At 37.0% G+C, this 13,701-nt stretch overlaps 1 protein-coding gene across 1 annotated transcript in view; it reads right to left on the bottom strand.

The window, feature by feature from the left end:
- Positions 1 to 469: 469 nt before the first annotated feature.
- The window catches only part of RPGR (retinitis pigmentosa GTPase regulator), a 42,433-nt gene continuing 29,201 nt past the window's right edge, over positions 470 to 13,701 (bottom strand). Inside the window, 9 exon segments of the mRNA XM_042867548.1 lie at positions 470 to 2,583; positions 2,617 to 4,075; positions 4,414 to 4,461; positions 5,087 to 5,152; positions 5,583 to 5,686; positions 7,000 to 7,165; positions 7,813 to 7,995; positions 9,549 to 9,673; positions 10,228 to 10,383. Coding sequence (XP_042723482.1) covers positions 1,745 to 2,583; positions 2,617 to 4,075; positions 4,414 to 4,461; positions 5,087 to 5,152; positions 5,583 to 5,686; positions 7,000 to 7,165; positions 7,813 to 7,995; positions 9,549 to 9,673; positions 10,228 to 10,383 — 3,146 coding nt within the window. The 3' untranslated portion in view covers positions 470 to 1,744.

Genomic DNA, 13,701 nt, shown 5'->3' on the forward strand with positions numbered 1-13,701 from the left:
CTATCATAATATCATTATACTTACCTTTTTTCTCAAGACTTACCCATCCATACCCACATCAAGACAATCAAGACAATGTATTCCAGAAATTTATAAAGGTTGAAATTAATTTCACAGGGACAAAATAAAGTCACTGGACTAACTATTTTTATTTTAGTTATTACATACAGCATGCAACTGAAATTGATCTTACCTTCAAACATGGTATATGGAAAGGGTGATTCAGACAGGAAGGATTGAACTGAACTAGAATGCACTAGCAAAGCATTGATCTACCAATGCCTTCTTAGAAAATAAATTCTGGAGACATTGTGCCAAAGATAGTTTAATGTTAATATCTTACAACATTAAAAATGTTTCATAATCTCAACATAAGCATTGATTCTGTTAACATTTTTATTGTGGCATTTACTCATTTTTGTTTTCCTTCTCCAGTATCCATTTTAAATAATGTTTAAATAACAATTCTTCCAGTGAATTAGTGAATATTAAGATGTTTACAAAATTTCCTCAGACCAACCATTAGCATAGTACTTAACTAATAATGCTGAATGACAAGAGTTCATATCCCTTCTTTTGCTGGTTCAGACTCTAATAACAATAATGCAGCACCAAAAATATCTTTCAAGATTTGTTTGTAAGTATTAGCATACTTTCTCTTTTTAAAAAATAATTTAGAGTTCTGTGCCACTTTTGCTACTATTCCATTTACTTCCCTGGTTTGTTGCAGCACCTTCTTTTTGTCACATGTGACTTTCAGGAAGGAAGGGAAAACACAAACCTCCTCTAATGAGGAGAAGCTTAAGCTTTGATCCTGAAATCTCATATGTAATTCACTCTGCAACAAAATATAATTCCCTACTTGAGAACCTTAGAGTTAGGTGACTAATATATTTTAGCCTTCTGTAGGCAGCTATTGAGTCTTTTCTGTATTGCAGAGTATACACAAGTAAATAATGTTTTACAGGTGTATATTTTCAAATTCTTAATTATGTCAAATCATAAAAAGTAGCAAATAAAAATCATCACTAAAGAGAATGTATTCTCATTATAATGCAATGTAGACAAAATTCTGAGGTTTATGTTCAGCTTTTATGCACATAATCACGTGCTGACACCAAAATATAAAGTCAACCTTTAAGGCCTTTGGAAGAGCCCAAGCCACCTTTTGCCCAGGCTTACATTTCCATTTTCCTCTCATCTACTGATCCCATCTATACTTGGCAACTTGTCCTCTAACTTATGCTGAGTATTTGAACAAACATCCTACCTATATATGAACAGAAGAAAAGTAGGGGGAATGAAAATGGAGTGATACCAAAATTTTAGATTACGTATCCTTAATGATTTACTGACATCTTTTTCAAACCAGGCACATTAACAAGTAAGCTGCAACTAAAATTCATGTATTACCTCAGGAAATCCGATTCAGATGCAAAGATTAAACTGTTACAATGTATAATTCATGTTATTAGCATGAAGTTATAATTGCAGGCAAACACATCCTGCCTCCTTAGTAGTTCTTTTAAATCTGTGTCAAATACGATAAAGATGATTGTTTAAATGATTTTATCAACAAAGAATGTGATTTATCTCATAAAAGCTTCTCAAATCCACGCATCTTCTTTTTTCAACAGGCACTTAAAATATATGTATAACAAACTTTTGGATACCTTTAAAAATCAATTTGCTGTAGTTTCAGATTTTCCTGAGTAGACTCAAAATGAATCTCCACTAGTCTATACTATTTCAGTGTTAAGTAATGAGGCAGCACATTGTTCCAAAACTGTTCTGAATTATGCAAACCATTTGCTATGCGCTGTTTTGACTTCATTTTTTGTTTGGAGCTGTTTGGTACAGCAGAACTTTCTGTCCTTCCTGGTTTCCTGGTTTTGCTTTTCTTTTGTGGAAGCTTATTATTAACAATTCTTCTTTCATCTTTTGTTTTTTCTTCTTCTTCCTCTCCTTCTTCTCCCTTTCCATCCTCCTCTTCTTCCTCCTGACCCTCATCCTCTTCATCTCCTCCTTCTTCCCCTTCCTCTACTTCTTCCTCCTCTTCCCGTCCTTCTTCCTCTTCTTCCTGTTCTCTTTCCTCTTCTTCCTCTTCCTTTTCCTCTTCTTGCTCTTCCTCTCCTTCTACCTCCTCAGCTCCCTCTTCTTCCTCAGCTCCCTCTCCCTCTTTCTCCTCAATTTCCTCTTCCTCTTCTTCTACTCCTTCTTCATTCTCTTCTAGTTCCACTTCCTCTTCTTCCATCTCTTCTCCCTCTTCTTCTTCATCTTCTTCTCCTTCCTCTTCTTCATTTCCTCCCTCCTCCTCTTCCTTTTCATCTTCTTCTCCCTTCTCTTCAGTTTCTATCTCTCCTCCTTCCTCTGCCTCCTCTTCTTCTTCTCTTTGCTCTTCTCGTTCATCCTCCCCCTCTTCTTCCTCTTCTACTCCATCCTCCCTCATCTCCTTAGCCCTCTTATTTCCATCTTCCTCCTCCCATTCTTCTTGGGATCTCTCTTCTTCTTCCCCCCCTGACAAGGCTTCTTCTAACTCCTCTCCACCATCTCCTTCAGTCTCCCTTTCTTCTTCTTCTTCTTCTTCTTCTTCTTCTTCTTCTTCTTCTTCTTCACTTTCCTTTCCATCTTTTCCTTCCTGTTCTGTCTCAACCCCTTTTTGTTCCTCCTCCTCTATATTTTCATCTTCTTCTTCGCTCTCATCTCTTCCTTCACTTTTATCCTGTTCCTCCTCTTCCTGTTCAGTTTGTTTCTCTTTTACATGCTCCTCCTCTTCTTCAATATCCTCTTTTTCTTCTTCACTCTGTATTTCTGCTTCATCTATCAATCTGCCTTCTTCATCTCCTTGAGCTGTGACATGTTTTTCATGACTCACTTCAACCTCTTCTGCATCCCCATTTTCACCATCTCTTTCAATTGGCGATTCATCTCGTTCATTTTCTTCATCATCTTTTCCCTCTTCGTCTTCATCACTTTCTGCTGAAATGATTTTGTCCGTATCTTTTTCAACCTCAGCCTCTTCACCTTCCTCCCCTAGTTCAACTTCACTGTCAACTGTTTCATTCAGTTGACAGCCATTTTCTTTTTCACTTTCATCTTCTTCATTGTCTTCGCTCTCCTGCTCTTCATTGGATTCCTCATCATTTTTTGTTCCTAACTGTCTGTCTTCATCAAGTTTAGCTTCAGAATACGTCTCTTCCTCATTCAGGCTTCCTGTATCAGTGGCTTCTACATACTCTTTTTCATTGTTTGTAGCTTGCATCCCTTCAATCTCACTGCCTTCTTTTTGTAATTCCAGATCTTTTACATTTTCTGTTTTCACTGACTTCTGGATCTCCCTGTATTCATAGCAGTACCCTTCATTTTCCCTACTTTCAAGAACATATTTTGCAATATCATTACTATTTTCTTCACTTGAAGATGATGATGTAGTTACAGCTATTTGTTTAAATAATGGGTCCTTTTTTTTAAACTCCCTCTGTTTTTCAATGCTTTGTTTCCCTCTTTCACATGTATTAGATTTTTCAACAGCATTCTTCATTTTGTTTCTACTTTCTACTGCTTCTTGACTTTCTTGCTTTTTAACAAGATTGCATTCTTCTACAATTAATGAACCATTATGGGGCTGATTATTGGATGCAGATGGAAGTACATCAATTTTAAGGGATTGCTTAGACCTAACAACTTTTAACTTTTTATCTGAATCATTTGTTTTTTCATTGGGAAAACCATATGTTATTCCCTCCCTGATAATTTCAGGATTTTCTGAATATTCTTTTTCCCTTTTACCTAATTTGCATTTGTCCCTGCTAACGTGTTGAACACCACTTTTTGAAGTACTAACACTTTGTGTATGCTGAGATTTACTTTTCCTTGTATTTTTTTTGGCTGTGGACTTCCCTACAAAGTCATTACTGTTCTCTAAATCTGCATTCTGTTCTGGCAACTTTGAAAGTGAAGACTGCTTTTGCAAGGAACCAGAATCTAATTCTGATCCTTTCTGCATGAAATCAAAATCAACAGTTTTCAGCCCACCTTTACCATCTCTTTTCAGTTTCAGATTTTTATTGTTCTTCTATTCCACATGAGAAGCAGAAAATTAAAAAGAAAGAAGGAAAGCATTAAGAACAAGCGACAGCAAAAGAAAATACTACAGAAACAACAAGAAAAGAAACAGTTTATGTGATGTAACTAAAAGATAGCATAAAAGGTGGAGTATTATAAATGAAATGGATTTAGAATTACACATATTAGAAGAATGCAACATGCTTTTGATGGCAAATCTGTGCTCTTTTTTCACTATGCAAGCATTCAAAGTGAATGTAAGAACTCTAGCCGTGATTATAGCTAGAGTACATGCAATGTGTGAAGGAGGCAGTGTGAACAGAGGAAAAAGCTGAAGTTCTATTACACCATCCTCTACTTGGGATATCTTCTGATGCACTCACTGTTATGCTTTTTCTAAACATTTTAAGAATCTGTTGACTTTCTGCTTTAAAACTTGCATTTACTTAGAAAATTCTTCAAAATGCTTGTTTGTTTTTTAATATAGAATGAAAGGGTAATGAAATATACCAAAATGCTGGAAGATTGGTATCATTTTAAAAGTGAAACAGGACAGTAATTCAAAAGTATTCTAATTTTATAACAAAGACTAGCATTATTGCTCCTTTAAATATACTCTGCTGATTTTCTGTAAATAAAATCTTTACTTATACTTTGTCCCAAACATCAATTAAAATAGTTCTGTTATTAAAACAACAAACATATAGGTTACTACCAGAAATTATAAAGTGAATGACAAGATCATAATAGTTTTCTTAGACTGGCAGATTATTATACTCTGTCATATCAGATAATGCTGGCACTACAAGCTGTATGTATCTGCACAAATCCGCTCTCACTTCAGTTAGCCTCTTAGAATTTTACATCATGGAAAACTCAAACATCAGCAAGAGGGGCCTATAAAATTTGCCTAGTGTTTGTTAAAACTCAAAGGATAACAAAGAAGTTCACAGGTCATACAAGAATTACAGATCTTTTAAGCATCAGTATAAGCGTATGTATACGTAATTAGTTACGATACCTTTTGTTTTTGAATTGGTGATAATTTTAAGGACTGGTCACTGGAGTTCAATCTCATCATATGTGTCTGCGAAGAGTGAAATCTCTGTTAAAGAATGAATATAAACTACAAAAGGTTGCATAACAACATCATTTCAACATTCTGAAAATACTTTCTCATTGGAGAACATAAAAATATTTTTCAAGACACATAATACCTATCAAATTGATAATTAAATAATATATGCTACTGTTATCATATAGTAACTTAAAACTTCACATTATTTCAACTGAAAAGATGGAGGATAACATTTTGAAAGGTTTCTCTGTATCTCCATCAGTGTCAAGAAACACATTCATTTATTCATTTATAAACTATGTCAATACATTTGATGTCAAATATGAAGTTTAAGGCTAGATAAACATTCTTTACTAGAACCTGAAACATGACTTAGCTGCTTTGCTCTCCCCATGCGCAAGATCAACTAAGCCGTAGATTACTTAGCAGAATATTTTACCATATTTAGGATGTCAGCTGTATCTCCAAGGTTTCTGTCGTTATTTTCAGCATCTGAATCTTCTGGAGAGCTTTCAGCAGGTTCATCTTTTTGATGCTTCTTTTCTTTAAGGTAAATGCAAACAATTAGCATTTAAGTAAATGATACATACCAAGCAGCACATCCCACTCTTGTATAAGAGATTATATTATCCCTGTTTTACTGACATCAGGCTGAAGTTTGGAGATTACTATTTCTCCCAGTCTAAAACACAGCAAAAACACTTCACCTAATTTTTATCAGTATTAAAATTAGGTGTAGCTCAAAAACCTAGTGTCAGTGTACTGATAATTTTATGCAGGCTTTTGAAGCACAAACATTACATGGGACAAAGCTTTTTCTGCCTTTTTTTCTAAATGATCTCTTTAATTCTAGTGGAACAATTAGACTAAATTATCTGCAGTCATATTCTCTACATTGCATATTACCTGTGTAATGGATAGAGATACCAAATTTAGTAACTCCAATGCAGCAACATAAAAATGTGCCTACAGCATTTTCAGATTCATGTCAAGTTCACTAGGTTTCATATGATACAAACCCAGAGGTTTCAGATCTCAGAGCACTCTGAAGACAATTCAATTTTCACCACGTTTAGCCTGGAACCAACATGGACATACTAGCAACTCTACAAACAATCACCTTAATTCCGACTGAATTAATAACTTTCAAGTTGAATTTGGCTGTCCAATGAATCTGAACTAACTTTCACATGGAAACACTGCATACTGCAGTCTTCAGCATTCCTCCTTCCAGGAAATCACACATGGTATGGAACTCAGGTAAGTACAGAACAGTACTAGAGAACCTGTGCACAAGTCCAGCCCAGTATCACTGTTGTCCAGATTTTGTCATGTGATTGGATACTCTGAATCCTGATTATCTTCGATATCAGAGAGCAAACAAGTACTTTTGCATTTCCAAAGGAAGAAGAAAGCTCTTATAGGAATTAGTAGACCTCTTTTCTTACTCAAGGTCTCTATTAGGCATTCCTGGGTCTTTAAGATTTAGTTTCCCCATCACTTTTTCCTCTGTAATTCTTTTTCTTAATGAAAGCAGAGAAAGTGGCTATTGATTTCACAGTATTTTATGCAGTCGTATTTCTACAGGACTGAGGAAACGTAAGTATAATTTAGCCATTGTTTTTTCTTTCAATTAAACTTATAAATCTTTAAGCATGCTTTCCAAACATGATCCAAGTTTAAGCCATTTCTTTTATGTGCTTCTCAACTTCTATGTTCTCATTCTGATACATGCCTATGAGTTAAGGCTGAGCCAGAACCTTCTTTTGTGTTCAAACTGAGCATTCATTTATGCTTAAGCAAAGCCAAACTACACAGCTCTCAGAAAATAACAGCAAAACCTGGAGACAAATCACCTTCTTCATGACGTCTCTCTTTCACAGGCTCAGATTCAGGAATATTTATTGTAGAAAAACATATTGGACTGGTGTTACTAGTCACATGCAGTGAAGATTTTAAGAAGCATTCTCCCAGTGGAGGCAGAGTTCGTGCCATCTGAATAATCTGTTCTGGAGACCGTTCCTTTAGAAGATTAAAAAACACATTGAGAAAATTCTGAGGGTAAGAGTTGAAAAAATAAACATAAGTAACCTCCCATACTTGACAGCAGTGCTTTCCTTTGGTTAATGATACAACACTGTACCTTTGTATAAACAAATATATACTGATTTCTTGAACATTTTGATTATTTATAGTCCTAAAAACTGGAGAGGTATATGAAGGGATATTTCAAATGGATTTTACAGAATAATTTTAAGCAGTCTTAAAATATAGACAAAGAAGAAAAAGTTATAGTTTACATTTACAAAACTACAGAACTACTACTAAACTAGAAACTTGCTCAAGCAATTCAAGGCTTCAGAGGTTCTTATTTTTTCCTATTTATTTACTTTTTACATTTCTAAGATATTTTGAAAAATGCAAAGCAATAGATGGTATTTTAGAATAAATGTAAGCCTTTCTCATACACATAAACAACCAAAATCTGGCAAATACCTATTCTTTTACTCCCTTCAATTTTGGGAAGAGGGTGAATACTCATTCTTTCTGCAAATTAACATTATACTCTTATTTTAATGAGACATATTTATGTAGGTGTTTGCTATCACTTCAGTTTAAAAAGCGTTTCCCATAAAAAGTACGGCAACTCTCAACAGCTCTGAATTTACCCTCTCTCGACGTCGTATTCGCGCTGATGTTAATTGTAACGTGTTTGTTACTAGTGAATCTCCGCTCATTTTAGAGACAGTAGAAATCAGACGGCTCTCATATAAGTCTTCTAAGAGTATTTCTTCAGATTCTTTTGGTCTTGGAGTAGCAAAAACCAGCATGTGACAACCACCACAAGCAACCTAGAGCACAAAACAAAATTCAGTTACTTCGTTTGCAAGTATCAACGCAAGGATCTTACTTTCTTACCATCATCACCAGTGATGTAGATTACAAGAAAACAGAATAAAAAATAAGAGATGTGAAGTTACTTCAAATCTAGTTTCTACTGACTTTAAATAAGAGTACATAATTACTATTCCTAATGATTAATAATCTATGTTTATTTCTCCTTAGTTACATTAAATCTATTTGCATTCAACAAAACATATGATAAGGCTAGGAAACCATAGAAACTGGATTGCTGGATCAATGGGCCAAGGTTAACTGTATGAGTTTCAATAGGGCCAAGTGTCAGGCCCTGCATTTTGGCCACAACAACCCCAGGTAACCCTATAGGCTTGGGGAGGAGTGGCTGGAAAGCTGCCTGATGGAAAGGGACCTTGGGGTACTGATGGACAACTGGCTGAATGTGAGCCAGCAGTGTGCCCAGGAGGCCAAGAAGGCCGATGGCATCCTGGCGAGCAGTACTAGGAAAGTCATCTTACCTCTGTACTCAGCATTGGTGAGGCCTCACCTCAAGTACTGTGTTCAGTTTTGGGCACCTCAGTACAGAAAGGACATTAAGGTGCTGGAGCAGGTCCGAAGAAGGGCAACAACGCTTGTGAAGGGCAATGGCTTGTGCCCTATGAGAACAGACTGAAGGAACTGGGGCTGTTTAGACTGGGGAAGAGGAGGCTGAGGGGAGACCTTATTTTTCTCTCCCAATATCTGAAAGGTGCTTACAGCGAGAGCGGGGTTGGTCTCTTCTCACTGGTGACAGGACAAGGGAAAATACCTCAAGTTGCTACAGGCTAAGTTTAGGTTGGATATCAGGAAAAACTTATTTACAGAAAGGGCGTTTAAGCACTGGAATAGGCATGCCAGAGAGGTGGCTGAGTCACCATCCTGGCTGTGTTTAAAAACCGTTTGGATGTGGTGCTCAGGGACACCATTTAGCAGAGGGTTGTTAGAGTTAGGGCAGTATGGTCAGGTTGTGGTTGGACTTGATGATCTTTAAGGTCTTTTCCAACCTGAGCGATTCTATGAAACAGAAGAAAGCAAAGCTATTTCCACTGATTTTCAAACAATTGTAGCAAATTATTTTGCTGCAAGTCAAATGCAAGCAACAGATAACTACAGTGACATCCAGAGCAAATTATTGTCCAGGACCACATCCAGGCAGCTTTTGAAAATCTCCAAGAAAGAGACTCTACAACATCTCTGAGCAACCTGTGCCAGTGCTCTGTTAATCACACAGCACAGAAGTGTTTCTGGATGGTCAGATAGAGCCTCCTTGTGCCCTTGTTATGCAACTGGGCACCACCTAATGGTCTGGTTACTTCTTCTTATGCACCTTCCTGTCAGGTATTTTTAGGCATTGATAAAATTACCTCCAAGCCTTCACTTCTCTAGGTTAAATAGTGGTTCAAAGTTGTAGGAAAAAACATTTTATAATGAGATTTCAGCTCTTGTTAATAATATTCTGTAAGAATACAAACATTTTGATGTTTGTGAAGCATGTAAAAAGTTTTACCAGAAGGACCGTGAAACTCAAAAAATTAGAACACAGAGCAGGATCAAACTGATTTGCAAAATTCTCTTCTCCAAGGCCTAACTTTCCATGTCGCCCATCTCCAAAAGTAAACATGAGGCCATTTTCTGTATGTGGAAAAAAGGATGTTATTAAAAACAGAGATTCAATAGGACAAAAACATAAAAACATTACAAAGTAACAGGCCAAGAAAGTAAGGAATGTTTCTCTCCCAGAAGAAAAAAACTGAACAATTATTTTTAGATTCCCAACAGATGGATATACTCTAAAAATATGCATACTTTCAGACAAAGGACTGTCTAAGATTAGAGTTAGTCTAGACAATTATGAAAAGAAAAAAATAAGAAAGAAACAGTAACACTGAAACTGTGCAGCAAAACAAAAGCTTCTAAACAAGACTACTTGTTAACAAGATGTGATTATGAGGACACAGTTCCCCAGGAGATATCATATACAGAACTATGCAGCAATCCCTTAAACTGATTCTGGCTTTGTCATTATCTTAGTTAACCTTTACAACTAATAACTTCGCATATGCCTTCTTCTACTCCTTGTTTTATAGCATATACTTCAAATATACATTTTATAATGCATACTTCAAAAATACTTCAACAGTTTAGAGAAACTAAGCACGCATTTCAGAATTTTTTCATTTACATACCTGCTATTACAGCAGTGTGACTCTCCCCACATGTAACGTTATGTATTTTACATTTCCTCAAGTGTTTCACAGACTTTGGTACGGAAGTTTTAAAAAGTAAAGTGCCATGTCCCAGCTGCCCATACTGTCCAAGTCCAAATGTATACACACCTGTTTCTGAAAATGTACAGGCAAAGTTAGCCACAGATATGCCACTATCTACATAATAACCCACTTTTATTAACTAAATGGAAGCCAAAAGACATCAGCATCAAAAAGCACCATTTCATCAATTTAAAAATGAGCAAAAAATGAACTTATCAATTAACTAAACAAACTAAAAACAAAACAAAACAAACAAAAAACAAGAAATGAAGACCCAAAATATACACAGAAAAGAATTGTGGATGGTTCAATATGTAATATTTCTAACATAACTGTAAAATAAACTACAGATTTCACATACACAATATATTAGCTAGCACAAAATGTTATTGGGCTTTTATGAACCACAATTAAGTCAAGACTACAGTGTTTACATATATACGCATTTTCAAGCCTCATCTTAATTTCTGGTTACCTACATGTATACCGTATGACTCCAAATTTAATAGTGCCCTTTAAACTACAACTAATTGGTGTGGAAGATCCCCGAACAGTAACTGAACAGGGTTCAGTAATGTCTGTCTCTATCAAATCAACCCTGCATTAAACACAGAGAACACTATAATTGTGTTATCTTGTTGCAGAATAATAAACTTTCCACATTTTTTTTCCATTCAATAGATTGATTTGTCAGGAAAAAGAATGTGGTCTACAAGACACTAAAGATTCTTGATGCGTCCATCCTTGGCAGTCCATCACAACAGAGGAAGACTGCAAAACTTAGAAAACTTGATGAGGTCATTACTGAAAAGAAAAATTCAAACACCAACTATTTTCGGAAAAATAAATTTTCTTGGAATTTTACTCCCCCCTTGCAATTAGTCAACAGAGGAAAAGTTAGAAAAGTACTGATTAAAACTTGCAAAAATTTCATGTAAATCTATGAAAGATGGGGAAGGACAAAACTGTTCTACCTCAAGCAAAACAAAAACCAAAAAACTGAAACCTGGGAGAAATATATATATATATATTGTTGCCATGAACATACTGTAGAGCAGTCATCGGGTCAAGAATCTCAGTATCTTCAAAACAGGAATGATCATTCAAAGCTGAATGCGTTGAACAACAATTTGAAGGAGAATCTTTCTCTTTTAAGTACTTCTTTGTGCCAAGGAAACAAGGTAATTGGTCCTGCTATGCTGGACCTTGTCCTCACCAACAAGGAGAAGCTAATGAACAATAAATTCATGGGCAACCTTGGCTGCAGTGATTACAAAATGGTGGAGTTCAAGATCCTTAGGGGGTCAAAGAGGGTATGCAGGAAGCTTGCTACTCTGGACTTCAGAAGGGCAGACTTTGAACTCTTCAGGGAACTGCATGGCAGGGTGACAGGGGATAAAGCCCTAGAGGGAAAAGGGGCCTAGGAAAGCCAGTCAACTTTCAAGGACCATCTCCTCCAAGTCCAGAACTAGTGCATCTTGAGAAAGAGGAAAGCGGGCAAGAATGCCAGGAAGCCTCTGCAGATCACCAAGGAGATCATGGACTTACTTTGGTCTAAAGTCTATGGGAAGTGGAAGCAAAAACAAGTTACCTGGGAGGACTACAAAGAAGTAGTCTGAATAGCCAGAGATCAGATTAGGAAAGCTAAAAGTTGCAGTCAATGGCTCAGTGTCCAAGTGGAGACCAGTGACAAGTGGACTTCCTTACTGATCAGTGCTGGGACCGGTGTTATTTAACATCTTTGTAGGTGACATGGACAGTGGGATGGAGTGCACCCTCAGCAAGTTTTTAGATGACACCAAGATGAGCAGTGTAGTTGACATGCTAGAGGGAAGGAATGCCATCCAGAGGGCTCTGGACAGGCTTGAGAGGTGGGCCCATGCCAACCTCATGAAGTTCAACACCTCATGAAGTTCCTGCACCTGGACTGGGGTAATCCAAGCTCAGATAGAGGTTGGGTGGAGAATGGCATGAGAGTAGCCATGAGGAGGAGAAGAATTTGTGCGTATTGGTTGTTGAAAGACTCAACATCAGCCAGCAAGGTGCACTTGCTGCCTGGAAGGCCAAACATGTCCTGGGTTACATCAAAAAAAGGGCAACCAGCAGGGGAAGTGATTCTGCCCTGTACCTTGCTCTCATGAGACACCACCTGGAGTACTGTATCCAGTACTAGGGCCCCCAACTGAAGAAGGACATAGGATTGTTGGAACAGGTCCAGAGGAGGGCCATGAAAACGATCAGAGGACTGGAGCATCTCCTCTACAAAGACAGGCTGACAGAGCTGAGGCTCTTCAGTCTGGAGAAGGCTCCTGGGGACCTTATAACAGCCTTCTAGTACCTGAAGGGGGCCTACAGGAAAGCCGGGGATGGACTTTTATAAGGGCATGTAGCAACAGGATGAGGGGAAATAGCTTAGAAGTGGAAGAAGGTAGATTTAGACTACGTATTAGGAAGAAATTCTTAACTGTGAGGGAGGTGAGACACTGGAACAGGTTGCCCAGGGAGGTTGTGGATGCCTCCATCCCGGAGGCATTCAAGGCCAGGCAGGATGAGGCTTTGAGCAACCTGGTCTGGTGGGAAGTGTCCCCGCCTATGGCAGGGGGGTGGAACTAGATGATCTTAAAGGTCCCTTTGAACCCAAATCATTGTACAATTCCTTTAATAGCCAATTAAATTCAATGCCACAGAAGTAATTTATTCAGTGTCACTTTTTTGTTGTTTCTCTTGGAACAGCCACAGACTGGAAAAATATTAAAAACAAACTATGTTACCGTTCCCCCAGACTCACCTTTCACTACTGTCAGGGAAAGAGAAAGAAGAGAATGGGACAGATTTGATATTACTACCACAGTAACACACTTATTAATTTACACTGAACTTCAATTTCAAAGGAGTCTTGACTTAATACCATAAGAGTAAATACAGAAGTTTTCCTTCTAGAAATAAGATTGCCATTTCTGCCTCTCTCAGAATTGTTCCAATCAAAGATAATGAATTTATTGCATAAAAAAAGAATATGGATTCATGCTATTTTAGATTGGAAATGCAAAATACTTTGTCAAAGTCATTTACCTACTAAATGTAATAGTAAAGCTCCCTCTACTGGAAATATCAGTGCAAGAAGGTAACGTCTGAAGGAATCTTTATAAAGTAAAACTTTGTATTAGATTTTTTTTTCTATGACATTTAGACATTCTGAGTAAGAGCCAATAAATAACTCCTGAAAGATAGCTCAGTCTAAGTGAACTGAAGAAACCTTATCTTCAGTTTAAGAAACAGCTTCCTTGGGATGGCTGATTCTGTAAATCCTATTTAAGAGTATGTAATTTGTCTTAACTGATCTTTGAGAAGCAGGTCTTGTCATTTTCATATTTTGAAAGAACTTAAGAG

Source organism: Lagopus leucura, unplaced genomic scaffold, assembly GCF_019238085.1.
Source record: "Lagopus leucura isolate 7727_CA_CO unplaced genomic scaffold, USGS_WTPT01 Super-Scaffold_100001, whole genome shotgun sequence".
NCBI classification, from domain to species: Eukaryota; Metazoa; Chordata; class Aves; order Galliformes; family Phasianidae; genus Lagopus; species Lagopus leucura.